Raw genomic sequence first — 23,352 nt, forward strand, 5'->3', positions numbered from 1 at the left:
AAATCAAGCAAACAAGAGATAATACATTTCAGCTCGGTTTGTTAACGTACCTCCCACCTCAACCCTTTCTCTAGGATCACCTTCTGATTCTCCTATAAACTCACTAATTGGACCAGTGTTTCTTGTAATTTTTATATAAAGGTACATCTCCTAACTGAAGGACCATCCCCTATCCCAAATTCTATCTTGCAAGATGAAACCTGTGAGTTCAACCTGTGAATGAGTGTTTGAAGGGCTTCAAGCCATTGTGGTCTGTGATGAAGGCCTCAGTGTTATTTTTAGTCACTGCCACTTTGTCACCTGGCATTGATTGATCCCAGGCATTCGAAAAGATAGGACAGACTCTAGAAATAATTCTGACAGTTCCTCATCCTATTACTTTTCATTGCTGAATCATCCTGCCTGATCACTGAGATTCCTTTTCCTCTGGCCCACAAAATTCCACCAGTCTTGATCCTTTCGTCTGCAATGAAGTCTTCATCTTTTAAAATTCATTTTGATGCTGAGGAATGAAGAATTTCTTAAGAGAAAAATCAGTATACTCTCATATTTACCCCTTAGGACCCGAGCTCAATAAATAAACCCCAGTACATTTGTGACATACCTTAAATATGTTTCTAAAGTTTATTTCAGTGGAAAACAAAAAACCTTGAGACACACTGTTTACTCCTCTACCCAACCCTTTATAGGATTTTAATTTTTATAAAGACATGAGTTCATAAATAGACTTACTGTATGATCACAAAGAAAGAACTTGTGTTGGTAATTTAGCTCATTCTCCACTAAACAGACAAGACAATGCTCAACCTTCCCTGACTTTAAAATATGACCCCAGAAATTGTTACTTAGGAAGGACCTTAGAGCAGTGGCCACCAAGTTTAATGTCTTTTAAAAATGCTGTTTCCTGGGTCGACCCAAGACCCTCTGAACCAGAATCTTCAAGGGTGGGGTGTGGACATCTGAGAAGTTTAAAGCCATCCAGGTGACACTCTGTTCATTTGCTCTGAGAACCACTGTCTTAGCAGTGGTCTAGCTTTGCCCCTCGATTTATACAAAGGAGGATGGCTCAAGAGATGACATCAGGGTAATGTTACTTTTAGGCATATATTTTTATAATAAATTGGATTTCGCTCAGGCTTTCTTGGTAAACTGACTAATCTAGACTTCCTCCTAAGTAATTTCTTTTCTGTCTCTTCCAACAGATGTTCAAGCAAATGCTTTCAGAAAAGCAAGCCAAATGGGAGCATTACAAGAAGGAGGGTTCAGAGCGGATGATGGAGCTTGCTGATGTCTTTTCAGGAGTGAAACCCCTAACCCGAGTGGAGAAAAATGGTAATTGCTGAAGGGGAACTATTGGTGTGCTTTAAGTGTACACAAAAATTACTGGAAAGCAGCATAGTAAAAAGTCCTTACATTGTCATCATCGTATGCTACGGGGTTGCTAATGAAGGTCTAAAGCTTAGTTTTAGCTGCCTGTAGCTTTGTGCTCCTTTAGGCAACCTTCGTAGCCTCTCTGGACTTGAGGTTTCTTACTTTGGAAGTATGTGATTGGGCTAGAGGGGTTGTTATACTATACCTAGTCCATAGGGTCATAATTCATTCCAGACCCTCACCAGAGTATGCACCCCTGGTGTGTTAACTTATATGCATTTGTGGGGAGGGACAAAAGGACCTAATTGTCCTGATCTTCTCAGGATACTTCCCTCAAGAATATTACTAACTACTAACATAGATGGTATGCAAGATTCTCGGCTTCTAATCATGTTTGCTGCTCCCCCATACCCCACCCCCCCACCCCCGCCCCATGGTGTGCCTGCCATCTGTGGCAGAAGAGGGGACCTGCAGACTTTCTAAAACTACTCTAATGATATTAATCATTACTTTAATGATATTAATGATATTAATTCCCCTTCTTTTAGGAAATTTTATCTATAGGAAAGTTATGGTTTCACTTAAAATTTTTATATAGATAGAAACCTTTCAAAATGCCCCCAGACTACCATCATGAACTTTAAGATGATAAACTTTTTAATGCTTTAACTCTGAAATTCATTTCTGATAAAGTTAATTACATAGTAGAATAGTATAGCTTTTTTGTTTGAAAAAAGCTTAATGGTATAGCTTTTTGTTTAAAAAATCTATTATTTTGGGGTCCTCTGGGTGGCTCAGAGGGTTAAAGCCTCTGCCTTCGGCTCAGGTCATGATGCCAGGGTCCTGGGATCAAGCCCCACATCGGGATCTCTCCTTGGCAGGGAGCCTGCTTCCTCCTCTCTCTCTGCCTGCCTTTCTGCCTACTTGTGATCTCTCTCTGTTGAAAAAATAAAATATTTTTTTTAAAAACTATTATTTTTATCAATATGATCTTATGATTACTATATTTGGCTTTTGTTGATTTATTTGATGCTGAATGGTAGGCCTAAGATGTATTTCCAAGTCACTTTATTATTCCTAGTAGGAAAAGTTGGCTGTGTTTTTATTCATGTGATATAAATTGGCAACATGTTTTGCAGGTCACTAGATTGTGTCTAGAAAACAAGGAACTACCTATAACAATCTAAACAGATTAGTTTTTGAGAATCAGGCATGTTCATTTTTGTTCTAATTGCTTTTAGGTTCTTATAAATCCCAACATCCTTTCAAAGGTCTTTCAAAGATAAAGAACCGTCTACTTTATCTGGCTACATAGCATTTTTCAGTTTAGGAAATACTTCCGCAAATATTTCTCGTTTGATCCTTATGAGACGGTGAAATAAACATCTGTATTCTTGTCTTACGTGTAAAGAAATTGAAGCTGTAAAGGTAGTCACTTGCTGAAGGTAGCAAAGGTTTAGAACCTGGATCAAGCTTGGCACCTCAGACCCTGAACCCTGTGCTCTTTCTGCTCGCCCAGAGCTGTCCCTCAGTCTTACCAAAAAAAAAAAAAAACCTTTAAAATTACAACTAGCGTGCCTTGTACTAATTCTTGAAATAACTTAGAAGCCCTTAAGTGCTTTTATTTTTTTTTAAAGATTTTATTTATTTATTGGACAGACAGAGATCACAAGTAGGCAGAGAGGCAGACTGAGAGAGAGGAGGAAGCAGGCTCCCTGCTGAGCAGAGAGCCCGATGCGGGGCTCGATCCCAGGACCTTGAGATCATGACCTGAGCCGAAGGCAGAGGCTTTAACCCACTGAGCCACCCAGGCGCCCTTAAGTGCTTTTATTAAAGTGAAATCATCCCATTAATAAGACAACAACAACAACAAAAACTTCAGGGAACCAATTTGGTGAGTTTAAAAGAACAAAGCCTTTGAATTAGACCAGGCCATTGAGAAAAGTGTGGCTCTGGCATTTAGTGACAGTGTGACCCTGCCTGGGATCCGAACATCTCTGGGCATCAGCTGCCTGATCTGAGAAAATGCCTTCTAATTCCTCCCTCCATAAATTGTTGTGAAGAGTCAGTGAGACAAGCTTCGAGCTTTACCTGCCACACTGAGGGTCCCCAGAGCATGTTGGTGCACTTTCCTTTCTCTGCTGCGTGAAACTGGTTTGTGAAAGCAAATGGCACCCCCTCAGCTCTTCAGATCATCCCTCCCATTCCTGACACGTTGCCCCTCATTGTCCTGCAAGACATGCCATCGTCATTTTTGTCCCAAAGCTGCTGCCCATGTCTGTCCCCTCACCTAGGGACAAAATGTCCCTGCGCCTCTCTCTCTACCCATCCTCACTTCTGCAGCAAACCCTTCCTGGGAACTCTGTCCCAGCTTTCATTTCCTTCCTGATTCCTCCCCACTCCTGTGCCCATCGCTGCACATTTGCATTTACTGAGCCACTGATGTAGAAAGTTCTCTCTCTTCTCCCAGGTCACATGCCCAAGGCACTTTGGTGGTTCTTGTGTGGAGAATCCCTGAGGGTGATGTCAGGTACCCAGTGAGAGCTCTGTGAACAAGACCTAGATCTGTAAAGGGTTCCTGAGTAGATTCAAAGCCACAGGTACAGGAATCCTGGGGTCTCAGCAGTCTCTCCTTGCTTCTGTGTTTGTAGAAAACCTGCAAGCTTGGTTCAGAGAGATCTCAAAACAGATCATGTCTTTAAATCACGATGATTCCACTGCTGCAGGCAGGAAAACGGTGCAGCTCATACAAGCTTTGGAGGAGGTAAGAAAACCCTTCTTAAAGGAGGGGGCGCTTGGATCATGAATCATAGTTTCCAACCCACCCAGCAATCTGGTGCCGGAAATACATCTGAGAGAATATTTCATCAGAAGACACAAAAGGCATACTCTGCTCATTGTCATATTATATCCAATGTCCTAAAACTGGGAGAATAAGGAAGTGATCGGCATGAAGAGAATGCCAACAAAAGTGATGACATTTCCACTTGCAGAAACATTTAGTCTTGGAAAAATAATTATGAAAACAATATAGAAACCGGGGAAATTGTGGTAAGACAGCAAGAACTAAAACAAGACCACACTGTAGACACCATTTCTAGATTGGGGAAGAGTTTGGGGTGGGGGACTACAGAGGAGTACACAACCAATAACCATAGTTGTATAATGATCATATGCTTATAAGTGATGTTTTCTTTTCTAGAAAAAAAGAAATAGTTTTTCATCTACTCAAATTCAAAAAAGAATTATTATATTTTCCCACTCCTGAAATTTTAATTGTATGCATAACTAGGTTTAAAATGAAAAATAAAAGCATGAGAACAGTAACCATCAGCTATTTAAAACATCGTCCATACTTACTTGGAAACCTGTTCAACTGGCATAAGTATGTATCTTTAGAGACAGAAGTAATACTTTATTTGGCATACTTTCTTACAGGCTTTTTTTTTCTTTTTTTGAGAGGTTTGTTAGTCATTGTTAATGGCAACACAAAACAGTTCTCCATTGTTAGTGCGTCAGTTTCCCTAGCCGACAATTCCCCTTGTAATGTTCCTATTTTGCTTGTTTCCTGGATCTTTTACTTTGTAGCACAACTATAAACAACTTGGTAAATGTCAGAGGCTTTTTATCATTTGTGTTATTTATGTCAGCAATGGCCCAGGCACCTTGAATTATATACGTTAAAACTTCAGGATGCTGGGGAGTCATTATTTTATTTTAAGGAATCCAACAAAAAGAACTTAATAATGTCCAAATGCCAACACCCTGGTTGTGATGTGACTTTTACTCTTTTTTGGCAAACCTGCAAATCTTCAGAATTAAGAGGATTTTCTAATATGTGTTTATCGAGGCTAAGATGAAAGATGAAAGTATCCACTCCTTATGTCATATGCATACACAGTAAAAAGAGTAGAACATTTTCTAATTCTAGAAACCTGTGCATTATATTATGACTTGGCTTATACATTTCTAAAATTATCATTTGAAATAGAAATTTTGCCAAGAAATTCTTAGTGAGTAGCATGCCTTTCGTGAAGTGTTCTCAGGGAAAAATGAACACTACCAAAGCCATTTGGAATTTTCTAATTGAATGTATTTTTGTGACACAGGTTCAAGAATTTCACCAGCTGGAATCAAATCTGCAAGTCTGTCAGTTTCTTGCTGATACTCGCAAGTTTCTTCACCAAATGATCCGAACCATTAACATTAAAGAGGAGGTCCTGATCACAATGCAGATTATTGGGGACCTTTCTTTTGCTTGGCAATTAATTGACAGGTAATGGGACCAGCCTAACATTTCCCCTTAATGAAGGCCACCATGGATTCTCCTTACCATTGATCTCTCTTACAGATTCACATCCATCATGCAAGAGAGCATAAGGGTAAACCCATCCATGGTTACTAAACTCAGAGCTACATTCCTAAAGGTAAGCAAAGAACAGTTAGATCACATTCTCAGTCACTGGGGAGGAATTGGTCTTTGTTACTACCTCATGCATGAATTCAGTCCAAGGTTTCTTTCTGTTAGAGAGTTAGGTAATTTAAGTCTCTTTAAAGACTGAAAATTGTTAGCAGTTTTCCCACAGGAGCACAGTTTCAAAAGATGCCATGCATATTTGAAGTTTCAGTTAACATAAGTTGGATGTCTTACAGAAAATAGTTTTTAAGTTAAAAAAATACATTTTTAAAGTTCTACCAAGGTACTAAAAATGTGGTACTAAAAAAATACATTTTTAAAGTTCTGCCAAGGTCCTTTTTTCTCTAGATGTGAATTAAGTCCTTTTCCTTACTCATTTAAAAAATTCTTGTTGAGCATCTGCTACAAACCAGGGTTTCCTCTAAAGATGAGGGAATAGTGGTGAACACCAAAGGAGGCCCCTTGCTCTCGAGGTGACTTCAGATCGAGATAAATGAGCAAATAATTGACTCAGTGTCTTCCGACAGAGTCACCAGTTCTTAGGTGCACTTTCCTATTTAAACATCTCTGTAAATGGGGATGGTTTTATAATTGACAGCACATCAAAGTTCAATTGTCAGCGTCTTCTTTCTTTCTGAGTGGTACCTAAAATAGTGGCACACCATACATGCTGTGACATCTTCAATTGGATTCAGTACAGTGATCCATCCGTCACAGTGATTTCCATCCAAGAGTAGCTGACTTCTGTAGCACAGTAGCTCTCACACTTGAGGGGCATCAGAATCACCTAGAAGGCCTGTCACAACACAGATGGCTGGGCTTCACCCCCAAAGTTTCTAATTAAGTAAATCTGGGCTGGGGCTCAAGGAACAGCATCTGTAACAAGTCCCCAGCTGATGCTGATTCTGATGCTGCTGGTCCGGGGACCACAGTTTGAGAACTACTGCCATAGCCGATGACTGTTGTGTTTAAAAAACTGTATTGTTGTCATTAATTTTATTAACTTATTAATTAATGCCATTAATAATCCATTATTTTTATTAATGACAAATTATTGTGGTCATTAATGACTTTGATGAAGTTCAGTGGTTGTTGCTTTTTCCTGGGTAGGACCCAAGAGGTTTGTTATATGTTACTCTTTGTGGAAAGAGATTTCTAGGGCTTTTTGAGATAGAGAAACAGATATACCTACTTTTCTTTCAGCTTGCCTCTGCCCTTGATCTTCCCCTTCTTCGAATTAATCAAGCAAATAGTCCTGATCTTCTCAGTGTGTCTCAATATTACTCTGGTGAATTGGTGTCCTATGTGAGAAAGGTAAGAAATGCATCAAGGTGATACTTATTTTATTGGCAAACTAGCTGCTATTTAAAGACAAAAAGGACTCTTGGGGCCCTAGAAAAAGTATACCCGTGTTTCCTTCCTGTATTCTTAACTTGACTGCAGAAATTTGCAATATCTGAACATAAACCTATTTTTACTGGTACTATGGATATGGATGTGTGTTTTACTTCCAAAGAATTTTTACACCTGGTTTTTTGTTTTTTTTTAATGCTGGTAGTATTAATCCCCATTTTGTAGGTATAGAAACTGAAATAGCGATTATATTGGTTTCTACGAAGTCACAGAGCTAGCTGGGAAGAGAGCCCGGTCTAGATCCAGCATATCCTACTTAGAACTTAAAGGTTTCAGAGGAATTTTGGTCCTTGTTTCAATAACTTACGGTACAGCATGGAGCCCAACAGACCCGGGTTCAGAATTTACGGGTGTCATATACTAACTGAGTGCTCTATAGCCATGTTACTAACACCTCTGATCCTCAGTCTTTGAAGAGTTTGTAATGTGGAAAAGATACATCTTTTTGCTCCATGTATATAAGGACTAGCTTTATATCCTCTGAGCAGTTGATATTTGAAGGAACGTAGCCATGTGCCTGACAGCAGATGTTAAAATAGTTCTAAGTCCCTTATCATCCCTTCCTGTAGACAAGTGGCTCCTTGTACACACTGGTACTGTCTTCCTGCCATCCTAGCATTTATCAGCTGCAAAATAAAAGATGTCAACTGTTTTTCCTTTCCTCTTTCACTAAAGGTTTTACAGATCATTCCAGAAAGCATGTTTACTTCTCTCCTAAAGATCATAAAGCTTCAGACCCACGATATCATTGAAGTGCCGACCCGCCTGGACAAAGACAAGCTGAGGGACTATGCTCAGCTTGGCCCACGATACGAGGTGGGGGTGTCCCTCTGACTTCTGCCTTTGGATATTTAAATCCCAAACCATGACGTGTCCCAGGTCCATGTTGCCTGCCATATCCCTAGGACCACCAGACCAATTCTGATTTCTTTTTTCCTACTCTAAGTGATAACTACTTGTGCCAAGTTAGTGCAGCCATACCTGTATCCGTTACCTGGTCCCGGAGTTATTTAAAGCCTCGCCAGCCTGAGTGTCCTCAGAAGAAGTGGAGCTCAACTGGTCACTTTTCTCCCGAACAGTCCTGGCGAATGAGCCCTTCTTTCTGGGGTATAGTTTGCCAAGACTTTTCACATTCGGGTTCCCGCTTTGTACATCAGATCAGTGGCTCAAAGTTATCTGGGTTCCATTAACCAGTTCCTCCAGCCAGACTTTTAAGCCCACTCAGTAGTCAAGCAGCCTCAGGGTTGTTTGGTTTGTTCTTCCCAAATACCTCTGCTTTTCCTTCCCCCTGAACTCAAGAGATGTGAGAGTGAAATCAGGTGGAAACTGACAATAGGAATTCGCTGCCATCACATTACATCCCAGTGTCAGTTTTATATCCTCTCTGACACAACTCCAGAAGTTACATCAGGAATTTGGATTGTCAAGCTTTGAATTTACGTATTTATTCACACTCAAAAATATAGCATTGGTCTACCTTATCATGTCCCCTTGTGTTGCTTGGGGGAAAAAAGTAGAAGGCAGGAAAAGGGAGATTACCTTGTTAGGGTCTTGATGAGCCTTTTCTACGTGGAAAGGACCGTCCATCTCATGGAAACCTGTCTTCCTTTTATGCATAGGAAACTGAGGCCCAAAGAAGGGGAGGTGATTGGTCAGCATTTAAAGAACGACTTCATGTCTGCTGACCCCGTTCCCAGCATGGCTAACAGTGGTCTCTCAGTTCCATCATGGCGCCGCATTTCTGACCAGGGCACATCATTCCTGCGGTCTTGGTTCATTCCTGGACTATCAGCCAATTAATTTCACTTCCTGTAGAAATTATGGGTCTTTCATCTGTAGTACTTCATTAACTTCTTTTTCTTTGTTAAAGGTTGCCAAGCTCACTCATGCTATTTCCATTTTTACTGAAGGCATCTTAATGATGAAGACAACTTTGGTTGGCATCATCAAGGTAATAGCTTTCATGCTGGTCCACGTGACCTCATAGACTCTTTACTTGGATTACTGTGGTGGTTCTCCTATGGGGAACAGGGAATGACATGGTCTGCTTGTGTCCCTTGCTGTTTCACATTCAGCTCTTGATCTTCATGGTATTCATTTACTGATGGAGGAAGAGAGAGCATTATAATCCTGATTTTTCATCCATACCCAGGAGTTACTTAAATCTAAGAAAAATCTATTTTATTGAGTTTTTGTAATAACAAAACAAAATGGTTCGATTCCCTTGACCAAACAGCAGGCTCACTCTCTCCCAACCTTCCTTCCTTTTAGTATTTTTATACTGCATCTCAGGTGTAGAGAGCTGAGATAATCCTACCCCCTTGTCGTTGTCTGGCCGTTGTCATCAGACATGCATGCAAGCTCCTCTCTTCATCTTTTCTTTCTCATCTGGATGCCCACGGTCATTCCCATCCCCAGTAGCACCCACTCTGTATGTTTGATTTCTGTCCCCAAGGAGGCGAGTATCTGCATTTTAAGCATGAGGTGTTACTTTATGTGTATATGTGTTTGATTTCTCTACATCCTGTTGTGCCCTAAGGCCCATTCCTTTTCCAGCTCTTCTCATTAGTTACTGCTTTTGGAATTTACTTATGTCCCCATGAGTTGGGCAGCTGGTTACTTCTAACTGCTGCACAGAATTTTACATTCCACTTAACCATTCCCCAAGGCACAGACACCCATATGGTCTGTTTTCACCCCAACACTCCCATTATCACAACACTCCCATTATCTGAACATGTCTCTGTTGTACACCATGCAAGAATTTCTCCAAAACCTGCGTCCCCAGGAGTGGGTCACTGAGCTTTTTTTCTTTTTTTAAAGATTTTATCTATTTGATAGACTGAGATCACAAGTAGGCAGAGAGGCAGGCAGAGAAAGAGGGGGAAGCAGGCTCCCTGCTCAGCTCGATGTGGGGCTCGATCCCAAGACCCTGGGATCATGACCTGAGCTGAAGGCAGAGGGTTTAACCCACTGAGCCACCCAGGCACCCCAGGGTCATTGAGCTTTAAGGTGTGTTTATACTTAATTTCTCTCAATACCACCAGATTGCCTTCTGAAAGGACTGTTTCATGAAATGTCTGCCCACAAAAATTTACCCAGGAGCTCTTAGTGTCCACATTCTAAGTTTTGCTCTCCCAAGGAGTATAAAGTGTTATCTCAATGCTGTTCTCATTTGTAATCCTATGATGAGTAGTGATGTGCCCATGCACAGGGTTCACGGTGCTTTTATTTCTTTTTCATTTATCTGGTATCAGTAGACACTACATGTTTCTGATTTTAAAAAAAAAAATGTATCTACTGAATTGCCAGATCAATATTTGTGTTACTAAAATCGAAGAAAATAAAGGAAATGAACCTAAATAAAAATGGAACTTTAGTGTGTGGGTTTCTGCAAGGATGTTGAAATACTATTGTGCCCCTAGAATTTTTTTTTTAAAGCATAGTGGTATTTTTTTTTTAAGATTTTATTTCTTTATTTGAGGGAGAAGGAGAGTGGGAGCGAGCATGCATAGGGAGCAGGAAAAGGGAGAAGCAGTCTCCCCACTGAGCAGGGAGCCTGATGCAGGGCTCGATCTCAGGAACCCGAGATCATGGCCTGAGCCAAAGGCAGACACTTAACCAACTGAGCCGCCCCCCCATTGTGCCCCTAGAATATTAATAGAATCCACTGAACATGCTTTAGGCCTGATGCCAGTTTAATTCAGTTGATACGCAGAGAGTACATTGCAGGTTATCACATGCGGATAACCTGCATGCATACTCTCTGCATATCAACTGAATTACTAATCCGTAAGGTGGTAAGAAGTCCTCGGACCAGATTAAGTGTCTTACATGCAAAATGACCAGTATAGGAAGGATGTAATAAAACCTAATCATTAGCAAAATTATCAAGGGAAAACCTCCTAAGGAAAACTGCAGATCTTTTGCCACAGTCTTTCAGATGAGAACAGAGGGAATATCATCTTGACCACACTCAACCCAGCAGACTGTCGCTGCCAGTCTAACCACTCAGGTCTTTTTGTAAGGGATCTTGTGGCCGCCCCCGCCCCCCCACTAATCTTTAACCCTCAAACGCTAAGCATCTGTTTCAGACACTTGTAAAGGGTGTAAGTTGGGGCACCTGGCTGGCATAGTCCACAGAGCATGTAGCTCTTGAACTAAGGGTTGTGAGTTCAAGCCCTTCATTGGACATGGAGCCCACTTTAAAAAAAAAAAAAAAAGTACAAGTTGACTTTAATCCATAGGACTTAAAACAAGTAAGATATACACAGAGATGTATGTATAAATGTGCATTGTTAGAGGTGGCCAAAAAAATTATTTTAAAAAGAATAGAGGGGTGCCTGGGTGGCTCAATCAGTTAAGCATCTGACTCTTGATCTCAGCGCAGGTCTTGATCTCAGGGTGGTGAGTTCAAGCCCTGCATTGAACTCCATGCTGGGCATGGAGCCTACTTAAAAAAGAATAATTTAAAAAAAGGCGGGGATGGTGTCTGCCTTCTGCTCAGATCATAATCTCGGGATCCTGGGATCAAGCCCCAAGTCAGGCTCTCTGCTCAACAGGGAGTCTCCTGCTCCCTCTGCCCCTATCCTGACTCATGCTGTCTCTCTCTCTCTCTCTCTCTCTCTCTAGTAAGTAAAATCTTTAAAAATAATAATAAATAAAAATAATAAAGAAGTAAAAATTTTGAAAGAATAGAAATCATCTAGACATTTATCACTAGAGAATGGCTGAATATATCATGGTGCATTCCCAGTATAAATTGTTCTGCTGCCATTCAAAAAGCATTTGCACTCAGGAGATTTCTAAAACTCTAAAACTTGAAGTGGGAGAAGCAAGTTACAGAACAGTGTGTGTGTGTGTGTGTGTGTGTACATATTATGGTCCCACTTAGATTTTTAAAATATGTATTAAAGACAATTTGTAAAGAAATTAGTAGAGAAAGGTCTGGAAGATCCACGTGAAAACTTAATTAACTGTTGTTAACTTCAGAGGAGGCGACAGAAATGTGAAGGAAAGGGGTGTGGGAAGGGGGCTTTCTCTAGGCAGTGAATATGCCCTAGACTGGTGGAAGTCTTAGGAAGGATTGGAAGGGCCTTTTAAGGTCTTTAAATTCATGAAAACATTTAACTCTTTCTCACCAAATCTATTCTTGCAAGGAGTATTTCTTTGGAAACTTCATTTTACTTCTTTTTTTTTCCCTCACTGACTACATCTAGTTATAATCTGTTATTGTAAAACAGAGCACAGATACACTGAGAGCTGTAGAAATACTTCTTTAGATTCGTAGATTACCACCACCACCACCCAAGTCAAGAAATATCATTTCACAGCTCCTACCCCAGAATCCTCCTCATGTGCCCTGACCTAATCTCGGTCTCTCGATTTAGAGTTTTATTGTCCAAAAGTAAATCTCTGGACACTGCATTTTAAAAAATATGTTAGGGGCGCCTGGGTGGCTCAGTCAGTTAAGCATCTGACTCTGATTTCAGCTCAGGTCCTGATCGTAGGTGGTGGGATGGAGCCCTGTGTCAGGCTCCACGCTCAGCAGGGAGTCTGCTTGAGGATTCACTCCCCCTGCTCCTCCCCCACTTGCGCTCTCTAAAATAAATAAATAAATCTTATAAAAAATACACATATATATGTTGTATCTTTGCAGTCTTTTTAAATCTTCAGGTTTCTCCTCCATGCCTTCCTTTCCTTTAACTGGTGAGGAACCCACAGCCTTTGACCTGTTACTTTTCTAGTCTGGATTTTGCTGATTACTTAGTCATGATATAGCTTAACATGTTTCTCTGGCTTTTGTATTTTGCTCAATTTTCATTGCAGTTGTCATTTTTTTTTTTTTTAGTTAATTTATTTATTTATTTGACAGACAGAGATCACAAGTAGGCAAAGAGGCAGGCAGAGAGAGAAAGGAGGAAGCAGGCTCCCCGATGAGCAGAGAGCCCGATGCGGGGCTCGATCCCAGGACCCTGGGATCATGACCTGAGCCGAAGGCAGAGGCTTTAACCCACTGAGCCACCCAGGCGCCCCTCTTTTTTTTTTTTTTTAAGGTTTTATTTATTTATCAGCTAGAGATCACAAGTAGGCAGAGAGAGAGGGGGAAGCAGGCTCCCTGCTGAGCAGAGAGCCGGATGCGGGGCTCGATCCCAGGACCCCAGGATCATGACCTGAGCTGAAGGCAGAGGCCTTAACCCACTGAGCCACCCAGGCGCCCCACAACTGTCATTCTTAAAGTTTAAATATAATCAAACCCAGATGGAACCCATCCATTTGTCTTTATGACTTTTTAAAATAATGGTTCTTCCCTCTCTAGTTGCGTTTCCTCTCTCTGTCGAATAAATAAGTAAAATCTTTAAAAAAAAAAAGAAGTAAAATAATGGTTCATTTTACAAATTTGAAGTACAAGAGACAAGACTCAGGGAATTCAAAGGATTGTGTTCAAACTATTTAATGTTTTATGGATTCGACAGAAGACTGTCTTTTAGGGAATAACAAATGCTTTCTCATTACAGAAAAAAGAACCAGTAAAATAAGCTTATAGAGTTCGATAGCAGATTTACTTTCCCACTCTATCTCCCTAATTATAAACAGCATTTCAAGAATGCTGAAAGAAAAGAGAATTGTTAGCTCTGTCTGACTGCAGGCTTGAGTTTGCTCACCTGGGATGGAGATGCCCTGAGGTAACAGAAGTGCATGCAGAAGAAAGGCATGCACTAAATTCAAGGGCACGTCCTTGATTCCACCCCTCCTCCTGGTGCAGGGGTGGGCGGGGAGGCAGTTTTTACTTTTAATGAAATGATTTGAAAAATGAGAGGCAATTTAAACTTTTCAGACCCCCTATCTTTGGGATGTCCTGTCATAAAATTACTGTGAATTTTACTGCTGTCAACTGAGTCTTAAAGTTACAGGGTTAATCATTCTGTCCAAGCTGCAGAAGATCAAAGGGACAGGAAAGGAGTAAAGTCCCAGTCATTGAGAAATGGGGTAGGAGAGGGCTCCCCCACAGATTCTGGAAACTGTCTTTCCTTTGGATTTCTTCGCGACTGAACTTTTCCTTACTGCCATGTATTGCTTTTTGATTTGCACGCAGGTGGATCCAAAACAGTTGCTGGAAGATGGAATAAGGAAGGAGCTGGTTAAACGTGTTGCTTTTGCTCTTCATAAGGGATTGATCTTCAACCCCCGAGCCAAGGTACCAGATGACCAAACGGATGTCCTTTCTCTCTGCCCAGCTTGCGGAATGGTTGAGCACGCTATTTCTAACTATCATGAACAACACCTTTCCTCCTAACAGATACCTAATACATGATGTTCGGTGCAATTGACCAATGTGCTTTTCGATCCCATATTGTAATCTGTTGTGTGATACAAAAATCCTTTCCAAAACCAGTCCTTTCCTTCACCTGTTGATCCCCAATTTTAAGAATTGAACTGATGTCTGCAGTTCAGAGTTCCCTCTTAAAGTTAAAAGAATTCGTTAACCCTACTGCATTTAGAAATTATAAAGCCTGTAATTTTTTACGTTCCTTGATCTGTTAAAGAATATGATCATTTTTCTCAGGAGGAAAAAAAAATGGGCCTAAAATTTTTATCTAGGTTACTTTTCACTGCAGTAAATTCAATTTAAACTATTTTAAGTATTTTAAGGTTGTATGTATATATTCATCAGATGACGTGAGAGAAACTGTCAAGTTTCATTTTTTATATTCTTTTGTATGAGGCTTCCTTCCCAAATGAATGAAACCTCCTCTTTGCTGAATGCCTGACATCAGTTACCACTCATCCTGGTTGAGTCAGGAAATGAGCATTTCCAAAGCTGTCTTCCACTATCTTTGTGGTTACCCAGTAGGGGTCTCATTTAAAGTCTAATGTAGATATTAGTGGTTGACCATCTACTCCAGTGTAATAGCTTTGTGTTTCCCCTTTCCCACAGTCAAGTGAATTGATGCCCAAGCTGAAAGAGTTGGGCGCTACCATGGATGGATTCCATCGCTCTTTTGAGTACATACAGGACTATGTCAACATTTATGGTCTGAAGATTTGGCAGGAAGAAGTTTCTCGTATTATAAATTATAATGTGGAACAAGAGTGTAACAACTTCTTAAGAACAAAGGTATCTATTTAAATTTTGAAAATTCTTGACTACAGTTGTTGTTCTGACATTTAAAATACATGCGCCAAGGGGCACCTGTGTGGTGCAGTCAGTTAAGTGTCTAATTCTTGCTTTTGGCTCAGGTTGTCATCTCAGGGTGGTGAAATTGAGCCCTGCGTTGGGCTCCATGCTCAGCATGGAGTCCGCTTCGGATTCTCTCTCCCTTTGTCCCTCCACTCTTGTTCTCTCTCGCTCTCTAAAATAGATAAATCTTAAAAAATAAAATACGTGCTCTAAACCTCAGAAATGCCAAGAAGAAAGTTTAAATAGTTATTAAAATCAACAAGCATTAGATAGTCACAAATACCTTCAGAGTATCTTCAGGGAAGTTTGATTTTAGCCAATAGTTGATAAGGTGTAAGTTTTTATTTAATTAGGGAACTCACAAGATCATTTGGAATTTTAATAGATTAAGTATCTTCCAGCCTTATGATATTTGGGAATTTTATTATTACATTGATACATGTTAACCTAAAGACAGAAAGCCAGAAATTCCTGTGTCTCTTCTCATTTCTCAGTCACTTTGCTTGTCACAAATATTTCTTTTTTTATAAATGTTACATGTGGCATTTCTGGGAGCTATTAATGCAGTTTTAAGTTTCCTCTTCAAAACCAAGGAGCATTTATTGTCACTGTTTATGCAACATTATAGTTGTAAAATATGTGGAAAAAGAATAAGTAGGTTATCTTATCAAAGATGTGCAGTTGACCTTGAACAGCATGGGTTTGAACATACGGGTCCATTTACATGCAGATTTTTTCTGGTAGATATAGTGTGGTACTGTAAAATATATTTTCTCTTACAATATTCTTAACATTTTTCTCTAGCTTATGTTATTGTACAAATCAGTATATAATACATATACAAAATATGTGCTAATTATGTTACTGATAAGGCTCTGCTGGTAAACAGTAGGCTATTAATTAGTAGCTAAGTTTTTTGTTTTGTTTTGGGGGTTTTTTTTTTGGTTTTTGTTGTCTTTTAGTAGTTAAGTTTTAAGGGAATCAAAAGTTACATGTGGATTTTCAACTGTGTGGGGGTCAGTGCCCTGGGCCTCATGTTGTCGAAGGGCTAATTGTACTAAATATTTATGGTTTGGTTTCTAGATTCAGGATTGGCAGAGTATGTACCAGTCTACACATATTCCAATACCAAAGTTCACCCCTGTGGATGAGTCCGTAACATTTATTGGTCGACTCTGCAGAGAAATCCTGAGGATCACAGACCCCAAGTAGGTGTATCTGAATTTCACTGGGCCTTGAACACAGTGGACAATAGGAGTCTCTGAACATTTTCCTCAGATCACACCCATGTTCTTACTATGCTTGGATCCATTCTAATGTGCTTATGAGTCACGTTTTTTGAGACTGGGTGTTTTCCGCAGTGTGCCTGAGGAGACCCCGGTCCAAGGAAATAGAGATTAAAATAAATCTAAGGTCTGTTCAGCCAACTTTTAGTTTTGTGCTCCTCTTGATTTCCAACTAGTGTTCTACTTACTTGGGCCTGTGGACTCCCTGATATATGAAAACTTTTGATTACAAATTGCTCATCTGTTCCTGTGTAACTGTGGCACAGTGTCCCATTCCAGTCACTGAGTCCTGCACTTGCCAGATCCTGACCTTTGAAGATTAACCACACACCCATGAACTTGCACACACTTCTCAGCCTGTGGTACACATCCCTTCATTTACTCATTACAGCAATCTTTGAGGTAGGCGTTGTTATTCTTCCCATGTTAAAGAGAAGTAACTGAGGCACAGAAAAGTCAAGTCTCTTATCCAAAGTCTGGGTCTAAGTGGTAGCCCCAGACACATACCAGCCCTCTGACTCAGGGGTCCAACTCTTAAATAGTGTGCCGTCCAAGGGCAGGCCACATAGCTTTGCATGCAGTAGATCACAGTGCACATACAGTCACATGGGTGAAAATCTCATAAAATCGAATTGCCATTAAGAATATTTTAGGGAGAGACTTGCACACTTCTCTATGTCTAATTTTCCACCTTTTTCTTAGTTGAGCTTCTGATGAGGCAGGCAGTACTAAGCCCAACTGAGGGAAGAGCAGGCTCCTGTTTTCTGTCTGGTGTTTCGCCCTGTGCACATGCTCAGTGAGTGGAGTGGTTGGTGGGATTACCCAGGGAAAGATGACTTCCCTTCTCTCTCTGTCCAGGAGTGAGTGAGTTGTTGGATTTGTGTAAGTTGATGTCTTTATGACATGGCTCTTCTGTACTGCCTTCAAATTCCAGCTTATTTGGTCTCTCAAAAGTTAGGCAACTTGGCATTCCATATGTAAACTTCTTCTAAAAATTCAAGCACAAGTGAGTTTTGTCTATGACCCATGGACCAAAAGGTGTAAATGATCCAAAATGTTTTATAACTCCTGCTTTCTTGATACCCAAGGGTGGGTCACTGAAGCCCTTCTAGAAGACTCTCCATCTAGTGCCATGTTAAGACTCAAAGAGAGGACTAAGCATTGGGACTGCAATTTCCATGTCATATTACTGATTGATTCATCAACACTGGGAGCCTCTCAAGTGACACATTCAGAATACCAGTACTGGGTGACAGGAGCAGGACACTTCAAAGTTTAAAAGTAGGATGTAGTTCTGGAAATAATCTTGTTCTTCCCATTTCCTTCCAGATATATGCCTCTCCTCCCATGCCTCATTTCAGCAAAGAGATGTCCTGGTTCTTGACTTGGGGGCATATCATCTGGAGCTTACTAGAATTTCAGAGGCTGGGTTTCCACTCCAGATCTACCCAGTCAAACCCCAGGAATGGCATCTGGGCATATATTTTTAACCCGCTCAACAATGATTTAAGGCCCCTGTGCCAGCTTTGAAGGAATTTTGCCTTGTAATTGGGCATTCACCGTGAGATACACTGGGTGCCTAGATACAGAGGTTATTAAACAGATCACATTACCATCGTTCCTCATATCTGATGCCTAAATCCTGTTGTGTCCCACATCTCCTCAGGATGAATGCATTCTGAGCTGCTTTTGGATTCTGAGTGTTTGTTTTTCTTTTAGAATGACGTGTCACATTGACCAGCTGAACACTTGGTACGATATGAAAACTCACCAAGAAGTAACCAGCAGTCGCCTCTTCTCAGAAATCCAGACCACCTTGGGGACTTTTGGTCTGAATGGGTTAGACAGGCTTCTGTGCTTTATGATTGTCAAGGAGCTCCAGGTGAGCCTTTCAGCTTCAATGCATGCTTGCTGCCACCCTGGGAGAGATGCGAGCTCACTTAGCTTTTCTTTCATGCTTTCCTCTACCAGCACCAGACACACGCACATGCTTCTTCTTAGGCACATAAGAACTGAGCATAAACTAGAATTTCTTTGGCCAGCACAGTATTTTTATGTGTAGAGTGGTCTGGGGAGTTTCATGTGAGGAAGTTGAGACTCTCTTCAAAACCAGCAACTCCTCCAAGCAGGGGATGTTTCTAACAGGAACTGGAAGTTGCTGCCTCCCTGTCATCCTTTATAGCGTTCTGTGACTTAAGCCAGGCTGTGTCCTGTACGGCACTTTAGTTAACTGAAGTATTATTCACTGTATTCATTATATTTATTTATATTTATACTTCTATTCATTATTATTATTTAGTTCCTTGCATGTCTTCTTGTTTTAGAATTTCCTCAGTATGTTTCAGAAAATTATCCTGAAAGACAGAACTGTACAGGATACTTTGAAAACCCTCATGAATGCTGTCAGCCCCCTGAAAAGCATAGTAGGTAGGTGTTCTGAAAGGGGCCTGAGACAGAGGTAACGCTAGCTTTTCCATTTTTACTAAACAGAAAATTATATTTTAACTTTTCAGCAAATTCGAATAAAATTTATTTTTCCGCCATTGCCAAAACACAGAAGATTTGGACATCTTATCTTGAAGCTATCATGAAGGTATGTTAAGAGAGAGCGAAAGCAATACCATATTTTTTTACTTATTATTTTTTTATAACTTTGTTACTCAAAGAAAGCCACACTTTTCGTCAAAGCAAACATACAACACCTCAGTGTATTGTTATTTTTAAATTAGTTGTCCTTTATCATCCATTCTGGAACTGTTCCTGACTGTGTTTTTCATTGATTGGACTGTCATTCTCCTTTCACCAAAGAGAACCATTTTGTTTTGTTTTTAAATGACTTCGGGCAAGAAGTGCTTTCACACGAAGAAATGGAAATCTTCCTTCCTCAATGGTGCTCCATCCTGATGTAACAAGTTTATTTAATGAGCTGCTCTGTGCGTGTACAGCTCTGATCTGCTCCAAGTAGGTGCTAGAACAGGACATTTGTCTTTCTCCCCTCTTGGGTCTGCACAGATGTTGGAAAGCCAAGTTCTCTGGGATGTAAGTTATCAGTTACACCATGAATAGAACACTGTTGTCTTTAGAAATGAGTAAGAAAGTGAAATGAGATTAACTTGTTGGATGGAAATCTAAGTTACTCTAGAATTCGCTCATCTGCTTTCCTGTCTTCATGCCATATTGTCAGCTCTGGGGACCCTCTGTGTCTTCTGTGTGTCTTCGTCTCATCTCATGATGATCCAAGACATTCAGCACTGCTTTGCTGAACAGTCATTAAGTGTGAAGCATCATCCCTTGCTGTGAGACACAGAGTTAAAGGAAACACTCGCTGCCTCCTCAGAAAGCCCACTTATCTAGTAGGAAAGAGTAGGTTTCCTGGTGGAAAACCAATTCACAGTTAAAAGCCTCACCTACCACAGGAAAAGTTCAGGCTGCTGTGGGAATTTGGGGAAGTTCCATTCTCTTGTTCCCAATTATATTGGTTGTTCATTGAGATGGTACTGATGGTGTCTTAGCCAAATTCACAGTCTATTTCCCATAATTGCAGTGAATTTTATTTTCTTTTTTAATGTGGGAACTTAGAATAGGTAACACACAGAGCCTCTGACTCTGCTGGATATCCTCTTGTTATAGATGTCTGACACTCCCTTAGCCACATGATTTCCAGATACTGAGAGCTTCTCAGGCTAAATTTCTAATTGCTGGGAAGCCCTCTATAGGAAGAGTGGAGAATGACATGAGGTTGGGCAGGCCTGAGTCTCAGGTCTGTGGGAGGCTGAGGGAGATTACAGGGATGCTTTGAAGAGGTTCCCCAGTGGCTCTTACAGATCTCTTTGAGTTGTAATTGCTGGTAATTCAGTAATAACCAAGTATTTGTCTAAGTCAGTGATCTTTACATAAAGCCCTCAAGGACAGATTTGTCTGTTTGTCTTTGGCTAATGTGAAACAGTGATGGAAATATCCTGCACTGCCTCATGTAGCCACTAGCCGCATGTAGTTATTGAGCATTTAAGATGTTACTTGTGGGAGTGAGAAACTGAATTTTAACTTTTATTCACTTTAATCAGTGTACATTTACAGAGCTACATGCGACTGTGGCTGCTGCGCTGGGCAGTGTGACTCCAGAGAAATGGAGAAAGACCAACAGTCCAAAGATCTCTCTAGAAAGGCAAATAGGTAGAATGAGTACATCACCTCCTAGGCTGCTCAGCCTCCAGAATCTTATTAATGGCTTGGAGTAAGTGAGCATGAAAGAGAAAACATTGGTCATGGAGACCGAATATGCTTTCAAGAAGAACAAGTTAGGTTAAACTGCCTATATCTCTGCTTCCTTCTTTTCTTTGCTCTTAGAGAAAGCCGTTCTCTTTTTTTCTTAACTTTTCTCTGCTCTCAGACACTGTGTCCTTTCTCCGTCACTTGCTAGCATCATAAAACAGTCCTCCCTCTGCTTCCTCTTCTCCCTCTTGCTAATCTTTTGGGGACAGCTTTCCTAGATAGAAAAGAAATTTACGAGCACAAAAAATTTACTTTTGACTTTATGATGCCAACAAATTGAACTTGTTGGAACAATCTGAACTCTGCCCCAGACCTGACCCAAAGATAGTTTCCTATCACTGGACAGGGGTTATAGACATCTCCAGATATCATTTATGCTCATCACTACTTGGAAATGAAGTGCTTAATCTGCCATGCTGACATACAGCTGGCTTCCATTGTTATCCTACATGTTTTTATTCTGTACATTTATTTTATTTTAAAGATTTTTTTTTATTTTATTTTTTTTTAAGATTTTATTTTTAAGTAATCTCTACACCCAATGTGGGGCTGAAATTTTATAACCCCAAGATCAAGAGTCACATGCTGTACTGAGCCAGGCAGGCATCCCTATTTTGCACATTGAAAAGAATTATTCTGAGACAGTGTCGATAGGTTTAACCAGATTCCCAAAGAGGTCTAAGGTACCAGAACAAGTTTAGGAACCCTTGGATGAGGGGTTATCATTGTTAGAAGGGCCTTTTGGAAGATTTTATAGTTTATTTTATAACCCAGGTTGTTACATGATCTGTAATTCTGGGTGACATGGATAGGCTTATATCCACCAAATTTTAGAGCAACAGAGTGATATGTCATCTTTTGGGACTCAAGAAAGTTCAGCTTAGGACAAATGAAGGAAGTAGGGCTTCTCATTAGCAGCTACTAAGCTTGGAGAACTTATTTCAAAAGATCATAAATAGAGCTTCAGAACACACACCTTTAACATGTGAACAACTGACCATTAATGTCACTTTGTAAAATACCAGACTTCAGAGATACTTGAGGTTGGCATACAGGAGTCTATCCAGATGATCCTTGTGCTCCATCAGGAATGATGCTGGTCTTAGCCATGGAGCCAGTCCAGGAAACCCTTAGATTTTCCTGTAGAACATTGTGATCCTTCCAGTAAAAAATTGTCATCTTCGCGTTTGCCTCCACTGACACGTGGAAGCAGTGTGTGTGTTCTACCTCTTCTTCCTCTTGCTCATTCCCAGGTGGGGCAGATGCAGATTCTGAGACAACAGATTGCCAATGAACTCAATTATTCTTGTCGATTTGACTCCAAACATCTGGCAGCCGCTCTGGAGAATCTCAATAAGTAAGTGCCTGCATTCAAAACAGCCATCCAGGGGCCTGGATTGTTCATTATCGATTAGCACCCCAATTTCTTCAGTACTTACCCTTTTACACTCTTCGGGTAGGAAGGCTGTCTAAATTCAGAGCCTGCTGTCCCAGGGATAATCAAATCTGTCTTTATAAGCCTCTTTCCTCAGTCTTGTCCCTTGGTCTTGCTCTCTCTCTCTCTCTATTATTGATGAATTCATTTATTTAGTCAACACCTAGTTATCACTTTGTACACATCAGACATTGTGCTAAAAGACTTGCACAGATTAAGAAAGCAATTATTACCAAAATCCACACCTGGATTTCTGTAGGACTGAGTCACTGCTCATCCGGAGAGCTGTTTGAAGCGTGCTAATTACCAGGATTGGCTATGGGCACACGTCCCGAAGTACAATCATATCCTCCACCTCCCCAGCAACGGGCTCTCATTCCCAGTCTCTACTTTAAAATAAGTAATCTCTTCTTGCCAGTCAGTAAGTCAGTGCTTCTGACAAAGCAGGTATAAAACAGTTCCACTGATTCATAAAAATTAGAACAGCAAAAGCATTCGATTCGGGTTAACTACAAAAGATAAAGTAATTCTAGATCACGTTTTCCACTGAACAACCAATCACGGGTATGGACATTAAGAATTAGGAGGATCAAGCCCTCATTTTACAAATGAAACCAAGGCCTGGAAAGATCACATCATAGCCTGTGTTAACTGTTCTATGAATTGTGTTCATCTCTAACGTTTATCCCTGTTCTGTGTTGTTTTGTTTTTCTTCACATAGGGCTCTCCTGGCAGATATTGAAGCCCATTATCAGGACCCTTCACTCCCTTACCCCAAAGAAGACAACACACTCTTATACGAGATCACAGCCTACCTGGAGGCAGCTGGCATCCACAACCCATTGAATAAGGTCAATGACTCAAGTAGGGAGTGGGGTGGTGGGAGATGGATGGTCCCCACGGAGATTTGGCCCAGAGAGCAGATCACTTGCTAAAATATTGGGAGAGCCTGGGTTCTAATCCCAAAACCTCCAAT

At 40.6% G+C, this 23,352-nt stretch overlaps 1 protein-coding gene across 1 annotated transcript in view; it reads left to right on the forward strand.

Moving 5' to 3' along the window:
• Window positions 1–23,352, forward strand: part of WASHC5 (WASH complex subunit 5) — a 59,884-nt gene that overhangs the window by 24,961 nt on the left and 11,571 nt on the right. The window contains exons 11-25 of the mRNA XM_080803149.1: window positions 1,203–1,332; window positions 4,023–4,135; window positions 5,481–5,647; window positions 5,723–5,798; window positions 6,992–7,102; window positions 7,877–8,017; window positions 9,072–9,152; window positions 14,298–14,399; window positions 15,141–15,320; window positions 16,467–16,591; window positions 18,389–18,551; window positions 18,994–19,096; window positions 19,183–19,262; window positions 22,195–22,298; window positions 23,098–23,227. Of these exons, the coding sequence (XP_080659275.1) occupies window positions 1,203–1,332; window positions 4,023–4,135; window positions 5,481–5,647; window positions 5,723–5,798; window positions 6,992–7,102; window positions 7,877–8,017; window positions 9,072–9,152; window positions 14,298–14,399; window positions 15,141–15,320; window positions 16,467–16,591; window positions 18,389–18,551; window positions 18,994–19,096; window positions 19,183–19,262; window positions 22,195–22,298; window positions 23,098–23,227 (1,806 nt within the window). The remainder of the gene's footprint in view (window positions 1–1,202; window positions 1,333–4,022; window positions 4,136–5,480; window positions 5,648–5,722; window positions 5,799–6,991; window positions 7,103–7,876; window positions 8,018–9,071; window positions 9,153–14,297; window positions 14,400–15,140; window positions 15,321–16,466; window positions 16,592–18,388; window positions 18,552–18,993; window positions 19,097–19,182; window positions 19,263–22,194; window positions 22,299–23,097; window positions 23,228–23,352) is intronic.

Source organism: Martes martes, assembly GCF_963455335.1.
Source record: "Martes martes genome assembly, chromosome: 4".
Classification (NCBI taxonomy): domain Eukaryota; kingdom Metazoa; phylum Chordata; class Mammalia; order Carnivora; family Mustelidae; genus Martes; species Martes martes.